This window comes from Drosophila nasuta, chromosome X, assembly GCF_023558535.2.
Source record: "Drosophila nasuta strain 15112-1781.00 chromosome X, ASM2355853v1, whole genome shotgun sequence".
Classification (NCBI taxonomy): domain Eukaryota; kingdom Metazoa; phylum Arthropoda; class Insecta; order Diptera; family Drosophilidae; genus Drosophila; species Drosophila nasuta.
In genome coordinates this window covers 5,017,084-5,035,782 of record NC_083459.1, presented here as the reverse complement: position 1 = coordinate 5,035,782, position 18,699 = coordinate 5,017,084, and the positions used below count along the sequence as shown (strand labels likewise).

Genomic DNA, 18,699 nt, shown 5'->3' with positions numbered 1-18,699 from the left:
TTGTACTTAGCACTGGCGCGCTGTCGATTTCATATTATCGATTGGTAATTATCGTATATATTGACAGGCAGGAAATCAAAGTGTCGTTGAAATGCGTTCATTCAATAAATGCTCACCTTGCTACGAAAGAAATATCCAATTATTTAAATATTTGTGCATTAATTATGTCATATCGATAAATAAATAAAAAAAACAGCTGTGCCGTGCATACACACAGGTGGCGATTCGTTTACATTGCGACTGCATAGAGTGTGTACACACTGAAATGCTATCAGCAGGCAGCTGTGACAGTGTGTACCTATTGATTTATTTTTGTATAAGTATTTATGCGCAGTAAATTGTCTAAGATATCGTTTATTAATTATTCGTGTGAGTAAAACAACAAACGCAATTGTTATTCAATACAAATTGTCTGATTAGTGTTTTCTTTGAATAGCTTTGAAGATTTGTTGAATCCTTGGACTGAGTTTGAGCAACTAATTATAATTCTGCGCAAGCGAAGTGCTTCAAAACAAAACACGTGTAGTCGCCATCACAAACCGGGACTGAATTTTTTTTTGTGTTTGTGCGAAGAGGAAAAGGAAAAACTCTTTCAAGATGGGTATGGTACAGAAGCGTAAGAAGATGCACTATGGCGATACGCATCTGCAGCGTCGCTGGCGTGTGCGTAACCGTCGCCGGGATCTTGATCAGATCGATGATGATCTGAAGACGCGCAGCGGCGAATTGATCAATCAAAACGTGGACCTGGATAAGCCGGGCTTTGCCCAATTCTATTGTGTGCACTGCGCCAAATACTTTATCGATGACACAGCGATGCAAGCGCATTTTCGCACCAAAGTCCACAAGCGTCGCATGAAGGCGCTTGAAACGGAGCCCTACAGCATTGAGGAATCGGAGCGTGCGGCGGGTCGCGGCAGCTTCCAAAAGCCCAAGAAGCGCGTAATCACCACTCAGCCCAGCAAGGAAGATGTCATCGCCGGCAAGCGCATTAAAGTCGAGGAGGTACCCGATGACAATGCCGCGAGCAGCAATGCCATGGAGCAGGAACAAGAAGAGGAGAAGGAGGAGGATGAACCAGTGACGACAACAAAGTCGAAGAAAGCGTCCAGAAAGCGAACCAAGAAAATGGCCACATAAAAATGTCATAAACAGTTCTTAAGCGTCAGTAAACCCAACTCTTAGTATAGATTACAATTCTTTTTTTTTACATATGATATGTAAAGTCTTTTCAAATAATAAACTTAATTTGTTAACTAGACTGCAAATATTTGCAATATTTGAATTAACTTTCGACATAATCGTTAAGAACCTGACAAAACCAGTTGAATTATTTGGATCACACTTACGATTGGAAATTGAGGATAAACACGCATTTTGGATTCATTTCAAATAGCATCGTATAAATATATTTGTTTTGTATATACACATCAAGAGTTACATATACTTGTATATATATACACATATGTATCAGTATAATGATGTCAGCTCAATAGCTTGTTTTACCCTATAAAGGGGCTTATGTATTAATATATGTTTTTCTTTGTGTATATCTGTGTGTGTTTTAATAACTATTCGAATTATACAACATGGTATACATTCTATATAATACAAATAGGTATAGCTGATATTATACTGTTATACGCTGCCAACATAACATTTTTTACTTACAAAAGAAAAAAAAAACATTTTTAACTTAGCTTACATTTTAGAATTTAAGATTACATGTTTTATTTGGTGTAGATGATGATGATATGGAAAATCCATGCTTGGGATTTGCGCATATTTCTTGAGTATAACACGACGTTCTCTACGAAAAACTTTAAGGACTTAGATCAAAGATGAGTGAGTTGCATGATGAATTGTGATGATGATATATATACATATGTACATATATACATCACCTGGACACTGGTGAAGATTAAGTTCTAAGGTGGTTTCACATACACATACAAATATATATATATAGATAGTTTTTATGTGTTGCAGATTGTTGTGTAGTTTCGACTAGTTTCACAGTTTGTTCAGAGCCGGATGCAGTTGCTCCTCGGCGGCTCCAGCAACCGCTGCCATATCCACTGCGATTCCCTCTGGCGCCTTGGGAGCGCGCCTGCGCGACGTTGTCAATGCCAACGATGATTGCCTGATTGCATTGTTGTTGGGCAACTGCGGCTCGTTGAAGAAGGGATGCTGCAGCGCCTCCTCGGCACTGATCCGCTGATGCGGATTGATCTCAAGCAGGCGGGCAAGCAGATCGTATGCACTGCTTGGAAAGCATTCATAGGGATCGAGTGGTTCCGTCACATACTCGCTATCCTCGCACAGGCAATTGAAGAAGTATTGATCACAGTTCTTGCACACATCGCATCGGCCATCGGGCGTCTCATATTTGCGTATCATTTGCGCATCGCTGAAGATCTGACGATGCCGAAAACGCAGGCACAGCTTGCGCAAATTCAACGGCTTCGAGCGTTGACTGATCGTCACCATGCGCTCCAGCGCCAATGCTGTCTTCCTGATCGCCCGATCTCCGAATATCGTGACAATCTCGGCGAGGGCCACAAAATCATTGGGCGCCTTAAAGAATGGATAGACTGAAGAGAGTATCGATAGAAAGATGACACCGGCTGCCCAGACATCCACAGCGGTTGTTTGATCCGCATACTTCAGCAGCACCTCGGGTGGACGATAGCCCGGTGTGCCGGCCCTGGATGCATGCACCTCCTTCTTCATCAGGCAGTTGAGGCACACCGAGGGATTGGCAAAGCAATAACACTTGCCACCGCTACCCACAGCGCCGCCTCCGCCAGCTCCGCGATTTGTGTTGTACTTGTTGGCAGCGGTTGCTGGAGTTGCTCCAGCTCCAGCTCCAGCTTCTGCTCCCACTGCTGTTGCAGCTGGCGCTATTGTTGTCGGCACTGTCTGGGCCTGGATCTGCGATTGACTGGCATTGATCGCATCGCTCTGCTTGGGATTATCCGAAGGCAGCTCGGCAGCAGCTGCGCGGCTACTGCTCTGCGCAATCTCATTGACCGGCTTCAGTGGCATCTTGCTCCAGCAGTTGCTCGACGTGGACGTCGTCTCCTCGATTAAACGCATGCGCTTCACGGCGCCACCCAATTGCACATCGGTGACACTTGCCTCCTGCTGCTGTTGTTGTTGCTGCTGCTGCGATGCTGATACCAAAGAGTCTCGTTCCCGTGGCCGCTTGCTGCTTAGGATACCTGTGCAGGATTTCTGTACCTGGAGCGTTGGTTGCTGGCTGCCAGCGTTTAACATTGATGCTGTGGTACTGCTGCTATTCACATTCACATGCTGCGCCAGCCCAAAGTCGACGAGCAGAAATTGCCCCTGGCGACGATTGTAGAGGAAATTGCTGGGCTTCACATCCCGATGGATGATGTTAAACTTGTGCACGTGACGCAGAGCAAGGAGTAGATTGCGCATATACATTCGAATCTCGGGCACATCCATTTTGGTGTAGAAGTCGTGGAAGCGATCGTGCGGCATGTACGGCATCACAAAGGCAGCCGAGGCATCGCAGCGCAGGCAACAGTGGATCCCCACCACATTATCCGTGCCGCTAGACAGAGAGAGAGAGAGAGAGGAAAAGGAGTTCGGGATTAGTTCAGAAATTGTCATCGCTGCACGAAATATGATGAAATTACATGGAAATTACTATAGTTTGATATTTAACTTTTCCCCTAACTATAACGAATTAAAAGTTAGTCAAAAAAGGATACATTTTGACGTAATACATTTCGATCTAAAGATTTTAGGTTACTGCTTAGCAATTGCATACTATTTTCAAAGGACGCCATCTTGAAGTTTTTCAGTGACGTTAGAGCTTAGAACGTAAGCGCGTAAAGAAACAACGTAAGATGTCCATGCCGCCCACGTCGCGACGACAGCAATGTGACCGACGTCACAGCGATGATAATTTCTCGCCTAGCATTGCGCACGACCCAAGCCGCGGGGCCCAATAGTCATAATTATCATCAACGAGCGACGGACGACGGTGCTATGACGCAATTGGGCAAACGGAATTTGCGCAAATTGAACACGGATAGAGAACGATATAGAAAACGAATGCGAGAGCGAAAGACAGGGGACCCAGGCAAAAAAAAAAACAGACACAAACACACACTCGCACTCAAACACACTTACATATACTTTTAGAGAAGATAGAGAGAGCAGAGTGCAAGCAAGGAGAGCTTTAGCCGGCCGGCCGGTTGGCTTGTCTTGCCTGACTAATAAGTATGCTGTGTAGTCACCCAAACAGAAACAGCCACCCACCCAGCACCGCTCGCCCACCTGCTCTGGCTCTGCCCACGCACAAAGCGTCACGCTGTCGCCTGTCTGCATCTATCTTTCTGCCTCTCCGTCTCTTTCTCACGAAACAATTGGCTGAGGCGAGGCGAAGCACATTAATAAATAATGCAAGACAACAAACACAAACAATCGACAGCGCACAATCCCTAACGGAATATATCGAACGCAGCCAGCTGGCTTCTCGTTAATGGTTTAAAACTTTAATGATGATAACCTTGTTCAAGGTAGTTCAAAGCGGAATTGAACAGTTTAGCTAAATACACAAACAAACAAACAAAAACAGACAGCAAGACAGCAACACACATGCAAACGCGCATGTACACACGCATACGGAAGGTATGTGGTCAGTGTTTGTTTTTGGAGCTTATCTAATCGCTCAGCTAAGTAGCATGCCGTCTATCGATAAGCATAAGCATAATCGATAAATGCGGCTAGACAGGACATGTTCAACTAATTGCCCACCTCTCTACCTCCCACTACCCACTTTGCATCACTTATCGATAAATGAATATACATATGTATTTACGGCTCTCATCCAAGCACAGACAGACATGTGTTAGTATTTATTGTTTGTATGATTTGTAAACAAACGTTACACGAGCAAACCAAATGCGAAATGCGTCGCACCACAGAGAGCAAGAGCGAGTAAGCAGGCAGAGAGGGAGATAGAGAGTCTGTGTAACTGAGAGAGCAGGGCACGTGAATGGTGTGTGAAAGTGCAATAAACGTTGTTGTGTGGGGCCAATGGCAACGACGACAACGGCAACTTAAATAAATTGCAATGACGTATTGACGTAGGCACGTAGAATGGAGGAGATGTGTCTACATGGCTTTGGCTGCCGACTGACGTAGTTCGTGACGCGCTCTCTTAACGTTTTAAGGTGGCCACCACCGCACATACCACACAAATTATGAAAGCTGTTTGGGGTCGTTTGTTGTAGTATATATGTATGTTTGTATGTACATTCGTATATGGAGGATTTTAATTTGAATTTGGTTATGGCATATGGCATATGCCAAGATATGCAATATATGTATTATACATACCCCATATCGGTCATGCACTGCAGCTCCTTCATAATGCGATCAGGATGGCTAGTGGGTATATGATGTTTGATCGCAAACTTGCGCCGTTTGCTGTCCGGCAAATAGGACTCGCGTTTGAGTGTGGCCAGCAGCACGGTGCTAAAAGTGCCGTTGCCAATGCGGCTGTGCACATCGAAGATGTGACCAATGTCTGGAATGCGCTGCAGTAAATCACCGATGGCTTCTATATAAAACAGAGATAGCAAGAGAAGACAATTGAATTATTAATAATTAGTATATTATGTACAAAACATATGTGTAATAAGTTTGTCTCATTTCGTTTTGCTAGCATACCCTCTAACCCTACTCCTACCCCTCTCTCTCTTGCTCTCATTTGTCACTCATGCTCTTGCTCAACGCAAGTTGTGCACAAAAATAGATTTGAAAGACGCACACACACGCATGCATGCACGCACACACGACAAAAATCAGTGCTGCCAAGAAATCGAAAAGAAAAAATCAAAATGGTTGCCTACCTTCGCTTTTGTTGCGCGGTTTCGTCCTGATGATGCCGCTGACGCTGCCAACAATTGTCGGCTGCTGCTGCTGCTGTTGTTGTTGCTGCTGCTGCTGTTCTATCATTCCAGGCGGTTTGAGCAGTTTCTGATTGTGATTTAGATTGTTGTTGTTGTTGTTTGGTGTCGCTTGCCGCTGTTGTCCAATGATTTGCGCCTGCTTTGGCAGGATTGTAGCAGCACTCTGCACAACATTCACACTCATACCTTGAAATGTCGCTGCCAATTTGGGACTGGAATTTCCAGCACGTCCAACTGTTGTATTGATAAGTTGCTGTTGTTGTTGCTGCTGCCTGGCTCTGAAGTTGTTGTTGTTGGACAGTCTCTGACAATGCTTTGTTGCTGCTATTGTTGGAGCTGCCGCTACGAGCGTTGCATTTGCATTGTGATGACCGTAGCAGCCTGATCCGGATACGGATCCGGAATTGATGAATTTATCCATTTGCCAGGCGTTCCAGTTGCAGTTACCGTTACCGTTACAGTTACAGTTCCAGCCGTCGAGAGCAGCATCGGCGTGTCCTGCCTATGAAAGGTTGCGCGACCGGATTAAGTTGGAAATATGTCTGGTTTATTCTGGTTGTTGCTGCTCCCTTCCAAGAGATTACGTTATTGTTATTGTCGTGCAGTTGTTTTTATCGCCACCCTCTTGAGTAACGTTGTTGTTCTTGTTGATGTGAAGGAGGATGATGATTTGTGTGCTCTATAAATACATGAAAATTTTGTCCAAACGTTCTTCGAATTTAGTGCATTTCTTTTTTGAGTTTTGCCAAACGAAAGTGTTGAATGATGTCTGATAACTGACGACGACGAGCTTTTCTCGGCTAGTCTCGAAAATTGAACCGCTTACTTTTTTGCTATATGTATATTTTTGTTGTTGTGTTTGTTGCGTCGCTGCTGCTGCCGCCGTCACTCGCCGCCGCCGCCGCCTTCTACGTCATATGAACGGTTTGTTGTGAACCACGATGTTGGCGAATATCAGCTGGAGGAGCACTAGACAGCCGCCGCACTTACAGTACTATCATCCTCTAATTAAAAGCGACCATAGGGCACAAATATTTTATTTACTCTGGCTATGGGAAACCGCCAGTCAGTGTAACCGAAACTTGATTTCTCGAAATACTGCCATTGGTATCACTTGCATAATAGCCAGCTGGTTACACTTTTTGCTGTATATAGGAGAATATACTAATATCTTGACACATTGGTATATTTAAGTATTTCAATACACACCACAAACAAGGCGCAATTTTTCAAACAGAATATTCAAAGTGTCTCGTACATTGCAATAAGTATACTTGTATTTGAGAAAATGGAGGAACAAACTACATTTAAATATTGACTAAAATAATTAAATAAATGCATAAATACATATAAATACTACAAAACATAAAAATGAATACAAACGATTTGGATCATCTTCAAAACACGATGAGATAATAAAACGTAAACTATTCTTGCAAACGGCCAGCGTAACGTAAGCATTATACAAACAAGAAATACAAATTATACACGACTAGAATTTTCGTTTAGAAGTGGAATGCCAACCATATATGTGCCATTGGATGCATCCAAAGTTTGATTGGGATCATCGCAACTTGCACAAGGTCCAAGGATTCGCAAAATACGGGATGCGAACGATTTCCTCAGACGTCGCCCAAATGTGTTTGTCGTGTGCTGGCTAAAGATAATGGATTGGTTTGAGTTGTTAGAATTGTGGGCATTCTCGGTGGAACTGCTGGACGTATGGACCACATTCAATGGTATTAGATCGGTGACACGATTACAGTGCTTATCAAAATAAAGGATCTTGCGTTGATTCCAATTGCGCGCTGGACGAAATGTGAATGTCTCTCCACGAAGAAGCGGCGGCGGTGAATGCATCTCTTCATGGCGTTCCGCAATCTCGATGGCGGAATCATTGCTACTAGGTTGGCTGCTGTCCGAGTTGTTGGTTGTTGCGTTGCCATTGAGATTTGATGATCTACTGGGCTGCAACAGATTGCCATTGGCATCGCTACGAATTGCTGAAGGTGGATTGCTTGATTTATTGTCTATTGATTTAATTCTATTATATGTAAGATGACTTTACCAATAATGTTGATAGAATTGCCATTGGCATCCACTTCAGCGCTGTCATTGCTAAAGTTTAACGCAAGTCGCATCATATTGTGGTTGTTGTTATTGGTCATCATGGTGTCCCGGTGTCGTGTTGTGGGCTGCACACTGAGCAATGGTATTTCGATGGAACCATCGCGACTATCGTAAGTGATGTCATTAAGATTGGCATTGAAGTGCGGTGTTGCAGTTGCCGCAATCGCAGTCATGTCCGACAAATTGTACAGAGGCGAAAGATGCGTTGGCAGATCGGTTTGTGTGGCCGTCGTGACAACTGTGTTGTCATTGCTCGCCGCAATCGGATAGTACATGAAAGAGTGCAAAGAGGGCCCGCTTCCTGTTCCTGTTTGTGTTCCTGCCAAACACTTATTGGACTGCTGCCATTGCTGTTTGTTCTTGTATTCGATTAGTTCGTTGCGAAGCAGATCAATGTTGTTCCGCAGAGCAATGTTTTCGTCCATCTCCTTATAGAGTCGCGACTGCAAGTAGTTGTTATGGCCAGACTGTCGCTGCAGCTTGTCGCTAGATTCGCGCAGCATTGTCTCCAAGAAGTTTTTTCTTGAATCCAAAAAGTAATTTTCATTCATCAGACGTTCGTAACTTTCGTCTCGAGGATGTGCTGTGTTTGTATCGCTGCTGTTTGCCACAGACATGGATTCCTCCTGATGCTGCTGATGGTGACGATCGTCGTTATCGTCTCGCGGCGTCAATGTTTCGGGCATCGAACGATGCCGTTGAAATGCCCCAGCAGAGTTAGCATTGCTGCCCAACTGTCCGCCTTTTCCCTTGCTGCCTTTGCCATCCAATTCGGCAATATATTTTGCCACCTTGCTGGTCACATGCTTATAGCGTCGCTTCGTGTATGCTGAGTGAATGTCCTGATAGGATATCGCTTTGCTGTTCCTCGCCCTGCCCAGTTGCTGCCCCTCATTGTTGCCCAAGTCTGTGAAAATTGTTCTTAACTCTCGATCATAACATTTATCTTTATATGCCTATTCACCATTCTTGACCTCATCGCGATCGTGATCATGCTCGAGTCCCACAGGATCGCTGGCGCAAGTTTCTTCCGAGCAATCGCTGTTTAGAAATGGCGTCTCATTGTTTCCGGAAATCTGGAAATGTTCGTTGCCCGTTGCTACCGATCCCGATGTGGTGGGAATATTGTGACAAACGCTGTATTGCCGCTGCAAGCTGTTTGATTTGCTAGCTCTTGTGTTGTTCAACTCGTCGAAGAGTTCATCTGAGGGAAAACTTTCATCCATCAAACTCATGTTACAAAAAATACATAAATTTTCACTTGCACTGCACGTTTCACATTTAACCTTTATAATTACAGTTGGAAAGGCGGCGTTACAGTTAGTTAGAAAGCTCGAGTGGTGTGACCAGCAAGCTAAAATACTGTATACAATCGAATATGCTGTTTAATAATAGCTATAATCCATTAATTGTAAATATGTATCATATCAATATCAATCAACTAATAAATTACTACATTTCGTATAAACACTAATTAAGTAGAAAGGGCAATTTTAAATATGGTCGCGCAATATATTTTATCGATAAACATTTATACTGTCTAATAATGTAGATGGTATATTTTAGTGCTTTTCTTAGATAAAAGCTGCAGTCACGCTGTAGCTGAATGACAGCCCTGCTTTTCTGCACGAGCCGGCATCATAGTTGCTCGAAATTTCTAATAGAACGTAAATTTTTTGTTTTGTAAGGTCCCCAGCTAAATTTACAGACAATTCAACAATGTCTCTAGAACAGGTGAGTTATACTTGCTATTAACTACGTATTACATCTATCTGATATTTTTATATTTTGTATTACAAACAAACAGCTCAAGGCGGATTCTAGCGAATTCGGCGCGTTGTTGGAGCAGGCGAAGGGAGCGCGTGTTAAGGCGGCTTTAACGCAGGCCAAAGCCGAAGTGGATCGGGAAATTATCAATTTGGAGATTAAGGCGCGCCTGGCTGCTGAACGCCAGGCATCTGGTGGCACAGCTGGCAGCGATACTAAAAGGTAAGTAAGTGTATGTAGTTGAATTCAACTAAGACTAAATGTGAAATTTTACTGATTCGTAGATATTTGCACGAATTAACCGACTATGGCTGGGATCAGAGTGCCAAGTTTGTGAAGCTATTCATTACGCTAAATGGCGTACAGCAATGCCAAGAAGATGCGGTCACTGTCAACTACACAGAACACTCACTGCAGCTGCACGTGCGCGATCTTAATGGGAAGGACTTTGGATTGAGCGTCAACAATCTGTTGTTTGCCATCGATGTAGCGAAGAGTTACCGCAAAATAAAGACCGACATGGTGGCCATTTATTTGAAGAAAGCAGAGGAGGGCCAAAACTGGGACGTGCTCACATCCATACAGAAGCGCTTGAAGCAGAAGGCGGACAACGAATTGGCCAAGGATAATGCAAATCCAGAGGAGGCGCTGGTCAACATTATGAAGAAAATGTACAACAGCGGCGATTCAAAGACGAAACAGGTCATTGCCAAGGCCTGGACTGAAAGTCAGGAGAAGGCGCGTTTTGGTCAGGATGCTAACGGTGGTCCTGGTGGTGGCCTAGGCGGTGGTCTCGGCGGACTTGGGGATCTCGGCAGTCTGGGAAATTTGTAGATAGGAGACGTATTCACATACTTAATGTGATATGCACAAAATTGATAAATGTATGTATGGAGATGCTGGCGTAAAATTCCACAAGTTTAAAATAAAACTAAAATAACATAATACAATAATGTGCAAATGTAAAAACTTCAATAAGAAATATTGAAGCAGATATTGAAAAGGGTAAGGACAATATAGAAAACTGAGGAAGATATTAAAAGGATCATTTATATCCTTAAAAAGGTAAGTATCTAAAAGTCCTGTTCAAATGTTTTAAAGGGGAACTGTTGAACTGTAGTAGACGCAGTTGTTGTTGTTACCCATTTGACAGATATTTATTGTATTGCAATTTTTAGTAAAGAAATCAATATTTGAAATATTCTACCAGGCCAACAGAAGTGGGCAGCAAGTAGTTAGGCAGAAAGTTACTTGCTTAGGATCCACAACGCAGCAAGTCTTCTCTGAGATGACCACAGAGTTGTCAGCTTCTCTTCTCCTGAATTTGGCTGTGGTTGTTGCTACTGATATAGTTGTTGTAATGGTCGAAGCGGTTGTTGTTGTTGTAGTGGACGATGCAGTTGTTGTTGTTGTTGTTGTGCGATCTCACCAGAAACGGCTAAAAAGTAACAAGTCAGCAAGTGAAATACCAGGCGAACATAAATCAGCAGCAAGCAGAAATGCCGAAAATCATTTGCTTACTGAGTGGCGCCAATTTTGAAAATATAATATAATTTTGCTCATCCTGAAAGTATGCTACACAAATTATTTTGCTGATGAACTGCTTGCTGCGCTATACAATTTTTTTTGGCATACTTTAAGGATGAACAAATATTATTGTGTTTTCAGTAGCAAACCATAGATGGCGCCACAAATAATTTTTTGTAAATTTGCTTGCTGCTGATTTATGTTCGCCTGGTATTTCACTTGCTGATATGTCACTTTTGAGCCGATTGCAGCAGCATCGAATCTTAACAACAAAAACTAATTTACTGATATAGCAACGGATAGATGGCGTCAGGTGAGTGACTTGTTGTATTTCTGCTTGCTGCTTGTTTATGTTCGCCTGGCATTTTACTTGCTGACGTGGCTCTAGCCGTTGGCAGTGAATTAAATTTAACAATAACAATAACAACTACATGCACTGAAATAATAAAAACAACACCTTCTACAACAACTAATACCACGTTAATTAGAACAACAACGTGTGTGTGAACAATTCCCCGAAAATAATTTATAAAAAAAGTTAGCAATATTAAATATTTACTTGACTACCTGTGAAAGAATATAATTAATTCTTTTATTATTCACTTTTTATACTATATATTGAGGATACCTCATTGATATTTAAACTTACTATAGGGATTTCCCTCTCTCGGTCTCACCATCACTAAAAGTCTTTTTTTTTTCAAATTGGTTTTTTGAAGTTTAATCAAATTTATGTAGTTTTAATTTCGATCGTCCATTTAAAAATAATAATTGATACCCAATTCAGCGCCTTGGTGATAGGCAACGTAGAATCTTTAATTAAAATCCGAATCCGAATTCGAATTTGAATGCATTAATTAGCTGTCAAAAATGTTGAGAAAGCAAAACGTCTGATTTTAGCTAATTAGATGCACTCGCTAATTTACCTTGACGAGAGACAGGTGGTGAGCACAGCGATGACTCGTTGCGCACAAATTTCGCAGCCAAGTGTAGCGAGATGTCATCCATCGTGCGTAATGACTCCATTTTTCTATAATTATTATGCAGACAGGCGACTTCTACATACTTACGGAATGCCACGAAAACAAGTGCGAACCATATCGAAATATATATTGTATATGTATATGAATAATCATCATAAAGAAGAACAGATTTGGTATAGCGTATATACTCGTATTTATTTGTATTAAATTCTTGTGATTAAAATCAATAATGTTGTTTGCTGTTTTGCTTGCAATACATGTATTCGTAATGTAATCTATTCCATTTTTAATAGTTAGTTTGCTTTAAATGGTTTCGTATTAATTAATTGTATTTTAAATACATTTTCATATATGTTTTTTTGCATTTTATCAATTTCCCCGAAAATAACAATTCAAAAAAAAAGGAAGTTAGAGCAAAATATAATTGAGAGAAAAGGAGAAACACATCAGCAGATGCTTTGTCTATCAGTTCGTCCGTCCGTCCGTCCGTTCTTATTGTTATATTGTTATTCAATTATAGTTAAGCAATTTCAATTCTTACATTTTGTATGTGCGTGTGTTGTAAACAATTAAATTGTTCAACTCTCTCTTCATTGCAGAAATCATTAATTGTTGTGTTTTGATTTGATCTAAATATATGTCTCGTAATAATTGGTTGTGAATTAGCATAGTTAGGAGCCAGAGCTCTCGATTTGTATATAGTATATATATGTATACAGAGCATATATGTATGTGTGTTTAATTGTTTAAGTATATGTGTATGTTGTCTATATATATATATAATTATAGAATAATTATGTATGTTTGGTTTACACTCAACTCGGAAATCATTTAACAAACATCGAACAGAACACGTCAAGTTTGAAGATATTATTAAGGCCGATTCCAACAAAGATTAAACAAAGCATATGCAATATATATAATATACAATATATGTATATCATGTAAAAGGTACGACGTACTAATTATGGGTTAACTTTAATCCACACAATTAAAAAAAACATTAAAAAAAAAGCAAATTATTTATATGCAATAATACGTCATCATTGCAGTTAAACTAAGCAAATATATTTATTACTGATCTCTCTGATAACTGTTTCTCTCTCTCCCTTCGTCTCTTGTCCCTTTGTCGACATTATCGATAGTAAGGTTATGGGCTGCGATATAGATAGTATTATAAGTAAGTAGTATCCATTATAAGTGTTTGTAAGATTCGAAAAGATTTTGTGACTTGTTTTTTTATAGGGGGGAAATCGGAATTAGATATCAATAAAGATAAAGATATTGTGTTTGTATATCTGTGTTGTAAGTGTGTGTTTGCCTTGACCTAAGTAAAGCACCAAATTCGTTTGTTCTACGCTCTGTGATCGGAACCTTGTTGCCTAACTACTGCATATACTAACATACCATAAATACCATATCAAATCGTACTATGATACTCTCTTCTCTTTTCCGCTTCGTTTCTTTTCTTTTGTTTTTTTTTTTGCTGTAAAATCGCATTTTCTTGTGTTAAAAGCTTTTCCCTTTCTCTCGCTTGCTTTGTATATAAAAATAAATGTTCCTTTTCTAAGACTATGCTGGAAAATAGCAAGCACTTGCACACACTCACACATCGCACACATACACACACACACACATCGCACACACACACAACCACACACACAAATACACGCACAACAATCAGTCCTACGAATTTCCACTTCTATATACACTACATTCATGTGCGTGTCTCTGTCTGTGTATCTGTGTGTGTGTGTGTGTGTGATATTGCTGTGTATGTGTTTTTTTCTTCTAATCATAAAACTTCTAGAAAATTACGCATTCTCCTTTATATATGGGAATCTGAGGGGATCTTGAGGGGATTCTACTAAGTTCTATCACGACAGTTATGCATTCTCATATATATATATATGTATATATATGTATTTTAAAATGTTTCACTCTCTTCTTAGTGCTATTAAAAAAATCGATTATAGCTGGAAATTTGTAAAATTTTGTTTGTTGAAAGTCTCAATTTTGGATTGTAAATGTTTGGTTCACTTGGCGCAACAACAATCAAAGTACCCAAAAAAACAAAAAGGAAAAAACAGTTTTCACTGCTCGCTAGCAACGAGATCAACGACTAGCGAGTGGCGAGTGATGAAGCAACGAATGCTGGTTAACGAGTGGCGAGTACGCAGCTCGCAAATGCAACAAATAATAATGTGCAGCGAGTAATAAAACGAGTTAGCGTATAGAAAAGAAATGCAACGAGTGCGAGTCATCGGAATGTAGCGGAGTTACAAAATAAATGATTGATATGCAAAATAACGAGTGACAGGTCAGCAAGGCAATGAGTGCACACATGCGAAAGTAACGAGTGGCAAGTAAAATAATACAAGAACAGAAGTAACGAGTGAGGCGTTGTGATTAGAAGACGTGTGCCAACGTGTGCCCCACTACTGGTTGAAAGTAACGAGTGGCGAGTAGTAGTTGTTGTGTAGTACAAAATGCAACACAGTGCTGTTGGGTGTTTTTTTCTGTTCAACTTTTTCGATTTGTTGTTGCGCCATCTGTGGATACCTGATGAGGCAGTTCTAATTGCATTGTTATTGATTACGCTTTAAATATATGTATATATATGTATGTATGTATGTGTAGATAGATACGGTACTATACTGTACATGGATATAGATAGATCTACTCTCGTATGTTGTGTATGAGGTTCATTGGAACGGTTCCGTTCGCTTCGTTTGCATCTGATTCGCTTCGGTTCGGTTCGGTTCGGTTCGACTGTATTCTGGTTTTTGGTTCGGTTCAACGCACAACCACACACACACGCACGCACGCACAGACGGACAATTCCAACTTGACCCTAACAGTAGCATAACACCTTAACTAACCCCCCATATGCCCATTCCCAATCCCATTCCCCTTTCGTCCAGTTTCATTATTGTTCTTCTCTTTTGGGGGGGTTTTTCAGAAAACGCTCGGAAGTAGTTTCACATTGACCTGCGACATCGACCGGGGCCTTGGCCGCAGACGGGCGAGCGCAATTGTCCGGACGCTGGGCGTCCGCACGTGCCGTTAATAAAGCTCCGTATGATGACGCACTGGCGCCGGAATCTTGGACATGCCACGTTCCCGTCGCGGCGAAATGACGGCCGCTGCAGCTGCCGCCCCTGCTGAATGATTGCTGCCACACGAGGAGGCCGCCGAGCTGGAGCGCTTAGAGCGCGCCTTGGCCGGCGGTGAGCAGCTCTCGGAACGCTCCGGATTGCCATTGCTGTGCACCCAGGCGCTGGTAAAGTCCTCATACACCGGGGTCTTTTTCCCATTGCTGCTGGGCCTCGGCTGCTGCTGTTGTTGCTGTTGCTCCTTGGCATCCTTGCTGTGGTGTTGCTGCTGATTGCCGGCGGCGTAACGCGAGAGCAGCGTCTTCATCTTTTCGAGTATCTGGGCATCGTTCTTGGCACTGCTCGCCGCCTCCAGCAGCTGCTGTGCGAGCGGCGATGAGGCATGATTCTTTACCGGCGATGTGGTCAGCGAGCTGCTGCAGCCGCGCACACGACGTCCGTTGCTATCGTAGAGGATCTGAGAGGAGCGCGTCTTGGCATTACGCTCAAACGGCGACGTTGTTGTTGTTGGCGGCGTAAACGTATCGCTGCTGATTGTGGGACGCTTCTTGCTGGGCAGAGCACTCGCTGCACTGCGTCCACTCCACGTGTTCGTCACATCGCGCACCAGCGGCAACTGCGATGCCTTGTTACCCCGTGCTGCCGTTGTCGTGGCTGTTGCTGTTGTTGGCGGACGTCGCACCGAGCGATACACGGGCTGTTTGCGACTGAAGTTGTTGCTGCTGCTGCTGCTCCCGCTGGCGGTGGCAACACCGGAACGCGTGCTCAGATCCTGAAGACTACCGCCGGCACCGCTGCAGGTGCTGTTATCGATGCTGCTGCGACGGCGTCGCTGCGCCAGCGGCGATCGTGGTATTTTGCTTGAGGCCTGTGTGGTGGACACCTTGATGTGTTCCCGCTCTGGCTCCTGTTCCGGCTCCTGATCCTGTTCCTGATCCTGCTCTGTGGTCACCGTGATCACGTCGTCGGTGATGTAGACACCCGACTGCGCAAACTTGTTGTCGACAGTATAGGCGGGCTTAAACTTGGAGTTTAGCTTGGGCTTGGGCAGTGCCAACACCGCAGGCAGAGATTGCGGACCATCGATGTAGTCCGGCTCATCGTCCTCGTCCTCCTCTTCCCCCTCCTCGGGTTGCTCCTCCAGCTGCTGCTGCTGCTGCTGCAGTTGCTTTGATTGCTCAGGCTCAGCTTCATCTGTGGGCGAAATTTGCGAGTCGCTCGAAGTTTGATCTAGACGCGCTATGAAAAGAAAGACAGAAAATAGTTATCAGTTAGGAGAATTATGTCCTCTAAATGGATGACATACATAGGAAACCTTAACCTTAGTTCTTAAATCTTAGATCAATTATTATCTAACTGTTAAGTTAACAAAAACAAATCATTACACATAAGTAAAACGAATATTCCGACACCGTAAGATGGATGAGAAAGTTCTTTTTTCTCTTATTTAGGAATCGAATTTTGTTTGTCTCAGAAATTTGTCTGTTCTCATATTATCATAGGCAAGAAATGATCCCCGACATCACTCAACTCTTATTTTTAGGCTATCTTTAGCTTGGGGTATAGTTAGGGAACATAAGGAACATACCTTGGCTTTCAGCGTCCTCGATGGAGGCCTGACTGTGGAGCGACTCGCGTTTCTGTGCGTTCGACTGGATGACGCCCAGACTGCGATAGCCCTCATCGCTTATTTCGCTGCCATTGTCGCTGATATTCTCGAATTTGCTATTCTGTTCCGGCTGTGCTCCTGCCGAGCCTGTTGTTGTGCCTGCAACTCCAGCTGCTGTCTCCTCCTTGGGCACATCCTGTGAGTTCTGTTTCTGCTGCTTGCGCATGTCACTCATCAGACGACGCTGACTTGGCGACATGCTGCGTCTCGCCAGACTCGGAGATCCCTGCAATGTCTCCATTGTTGTCGCTGTCGTTGTTGCGCCTCCGCCTCCGATTCCGTTTCCGATTCCATTTGTATTTCCGTTGCTCGTTTGGTTGAGGAACTTGCGCTGTGGCGTTGGACTGCGACTGCGATGCTTGTTTGTGAAGCCAGCACTAGGCGATAGATTCGACACGACACCAACTCCGGTGTTAGCTGTGGGCGAGGCGGAACCAGCTCCAGTTCCAGTTCCAGCTCCAGCTCCAGTTGCGTTTCCAGGGGAAGTTGTGGAGATGATGCGACGAGCTGCATGCGGTGAACTGAAAAATTGAATGAGATACAGATACGATGCAAAATTAGAGGAAGCGAATGCAAAAAGAACACTGATATTCTCCCATCGACTTATAGTCGATCAATATCACGATGAGTAAACATTTACAATTAACATCGTGATCTTTGCGAATCGATTATATATATATATATATATTATATATTATTTGTTATCACATTTCACGTGTGTGCATTGTCAACTACAAATAACAATTGAAACAGGCCTTTCAATTCTAATCTTCAAGCGATTATTGTGGTCAATTCTCCTAACTGATAACGAGTGACTAGCGATGATAGTTTCACCGTATTTCCGTCGTATGAGTCGGCGTACAACACACAGCTATAAATAGTTATGGAGCCAATAAAACTACAATTATTGATTGCAGCCTTCACAAGCCTTCATAAATAAATGTTTTGGGACGTAGGGAACTCAAAGAGTGAAACCTATTTAAGGTGGAGGGTGGAAACGAATGGAATGGAACACAATGCAAACAAACACTGTGTTAAATTTTGGTATTTTTCACTATGTTAATATAGTATTAATATTAATATTAATATTATTTTTTTATAATATTAACTTGTTGTCAACAGTAAGGATGGCAACCCTAACTTACTTAGCACGTAGGGAACTCAAATAGTGAAACCTATTTAAGGTGAAGGGTGAAAACGAATGGAATGGAACACAATATGCAAGCATTTCAAGCCTGCGGTATATTTAAGTATTGTTCATTAATTTGGTATATTTTAGCCTACAAAGAAAAATATATGTTTTGGAGCGTAGGGAACTCGAATAGTGAAACCTATTTAAGGTGGAAAGGAATGGAATGGAACACAATGCACAAGCACTGCAAGCATGTGGTACATTTTGGTATTTTGCGCTTTGTTAATATGGTATATTTTTTTAATATTAATATTTTACTTGTTGTCAACAGTAAGGATGGCAACCCTAACTTAATATATGTATATTATTGATTGCAGCCTACATACGAAAATATATATTTGGAGCGTAGGGAACTCGAATA

The 18,699-nt window shown here is 42.4% G+C and overlaps 5 protein-coding genes across 8 annotated transcripts in view; 2 read left to right on the top strand and 3 right to left on the bottom strand.

The window, feature by feature from the left end:
• Positions 1-218: 218 nt before the first annotated feature.
• Positions 219-1,268, top strand: LOC132796085 (zinc finger protein 593 homolog). 2 transcript variants are annotated; one of them, XM_060807123.1, is made up of 2 exons: positions 219-369; positions 437-1,268. In XM_060807123.1, exon 2 carries the CDS (start codon positions 598-600, stop codon positions 1,138-1,140), a length of 543 nt encoding a protein of 180 aa, XP_060663106.1. In that variant the 5' UTR covers positions 219-369; positions 437-597; the 3' UTR covers positions 1,141-1,268. The 2 variants fall into 2 exon arrangements, with proteins under 2 accessions (XP_060663106.1, XP_060663107.1); XM_060807124.1 differs by having other exon boundaries at positions 277-369; positions 421-1,268.
• Positions 1,269-1,382: 114 nt separating this feature from the next.
• Positions 1,383-7,035, bottom strand: LOC132796056 (cell division cycle 7-related protein kinase). 2 transcript variants are annotated; one of them, XM_060807085.1, is made up of 3 exons: positions 5,895-7,035; positions 5,380-5,602; positions 1,383-3,583 (listed from the first exon to the last, which is right to left on the bottom strand). In XM_060807085.1, exons 1-3 carry the CDS (start codon positions 6,373-6,375, stop codon positions 2,014-2,016), a joined length of 2,274 nt encoding a protein of 757 aa, XP_060663068.1. In that variant the 5' UTR covers positions 6,376-7,035; the 3' UTR covers positions 1,383-2,013. The 2 variants fall into 2 exon arrangements, with proteins under 2 accessions (XP_060663068.1, XP_060663069.1); XM_060807086.1 differs by lacking the exons at positions 5,380-5,602; positions 5,895-7,035 and adding an exon at positions 3,669-3,740.
• A 181-nt stretch (positions 7,036-7,216) lies between these two features.
• Positions 7,217-9,402, bottom strand: LOC132796063 (protein swallow). Its single transcript, XM_060807093.1, has 3 exons — positions 9,049-9,402; positions 8,023-8,991; positions 7,217-7,957 (listed from the first exon to the last, which is right to left on the bottom strand). The coding sequence occupies exons 1-3, from the start codon at positions 9,317-9,319 to the stop codon at positions 7,437-7,439; spliced, it is 1,761 nt and encodes a 586-aa protein (XP_060663076.1). The 5' UTR covers positions 9,320-9,402; the 3' UTR covers positions 7,217-7,436.
• A 256-nt stretch (positions 9,403-9,658) lies between these two features.
• On the top strand, positions 9,659-10,804 carry LOC132796082 (calcyclin-binding protein). The gene is made up of 3 exons (XM_060807118.1): positions 9,659-9,818; positions 9,892-10,073; positions 10,136-10,804. Exons 1-3 carry the CDS (start codon positions 9,804-9,806, stop codon positions 10,683-10,685), a joined length of 747 nt encoding a protein of 248 aa, XP_060663101.1. The 5' UTR covers positions 9,659-9,803; the 3' UTR covers positions 10,686-10,804.
• Positions 10,805-13,786: 2,982 nt separating this feature from the next.
• The window catches only part of LOC132796050 (GAS2-like protein pickled eggs), a 92,964-nt gene continuing 88,051 nt past the window's right edge, over positions 13,787-18,699 (bottom strand). For both annotated transcript variants that reach the window (XM_060807079.1, XM_060807078.1), the window contains exons 10-11: positions 17,066-17,667; positions 13,787-16,716 (exon numbers count right to left, since the gene is read on the bottom strand). In XM_060807079.1, the coding sequence (XP_060663062.1) occupies positions 15,428-16,716; positions 17,066-17,667 (1,891 nt within the window). In that variant the 3' untranslated portion in view covers positions 13,787-15,427. The remainder of the gene's footprint in view (positions 16,717-17,065; positions 17,668-18,699) is intronic.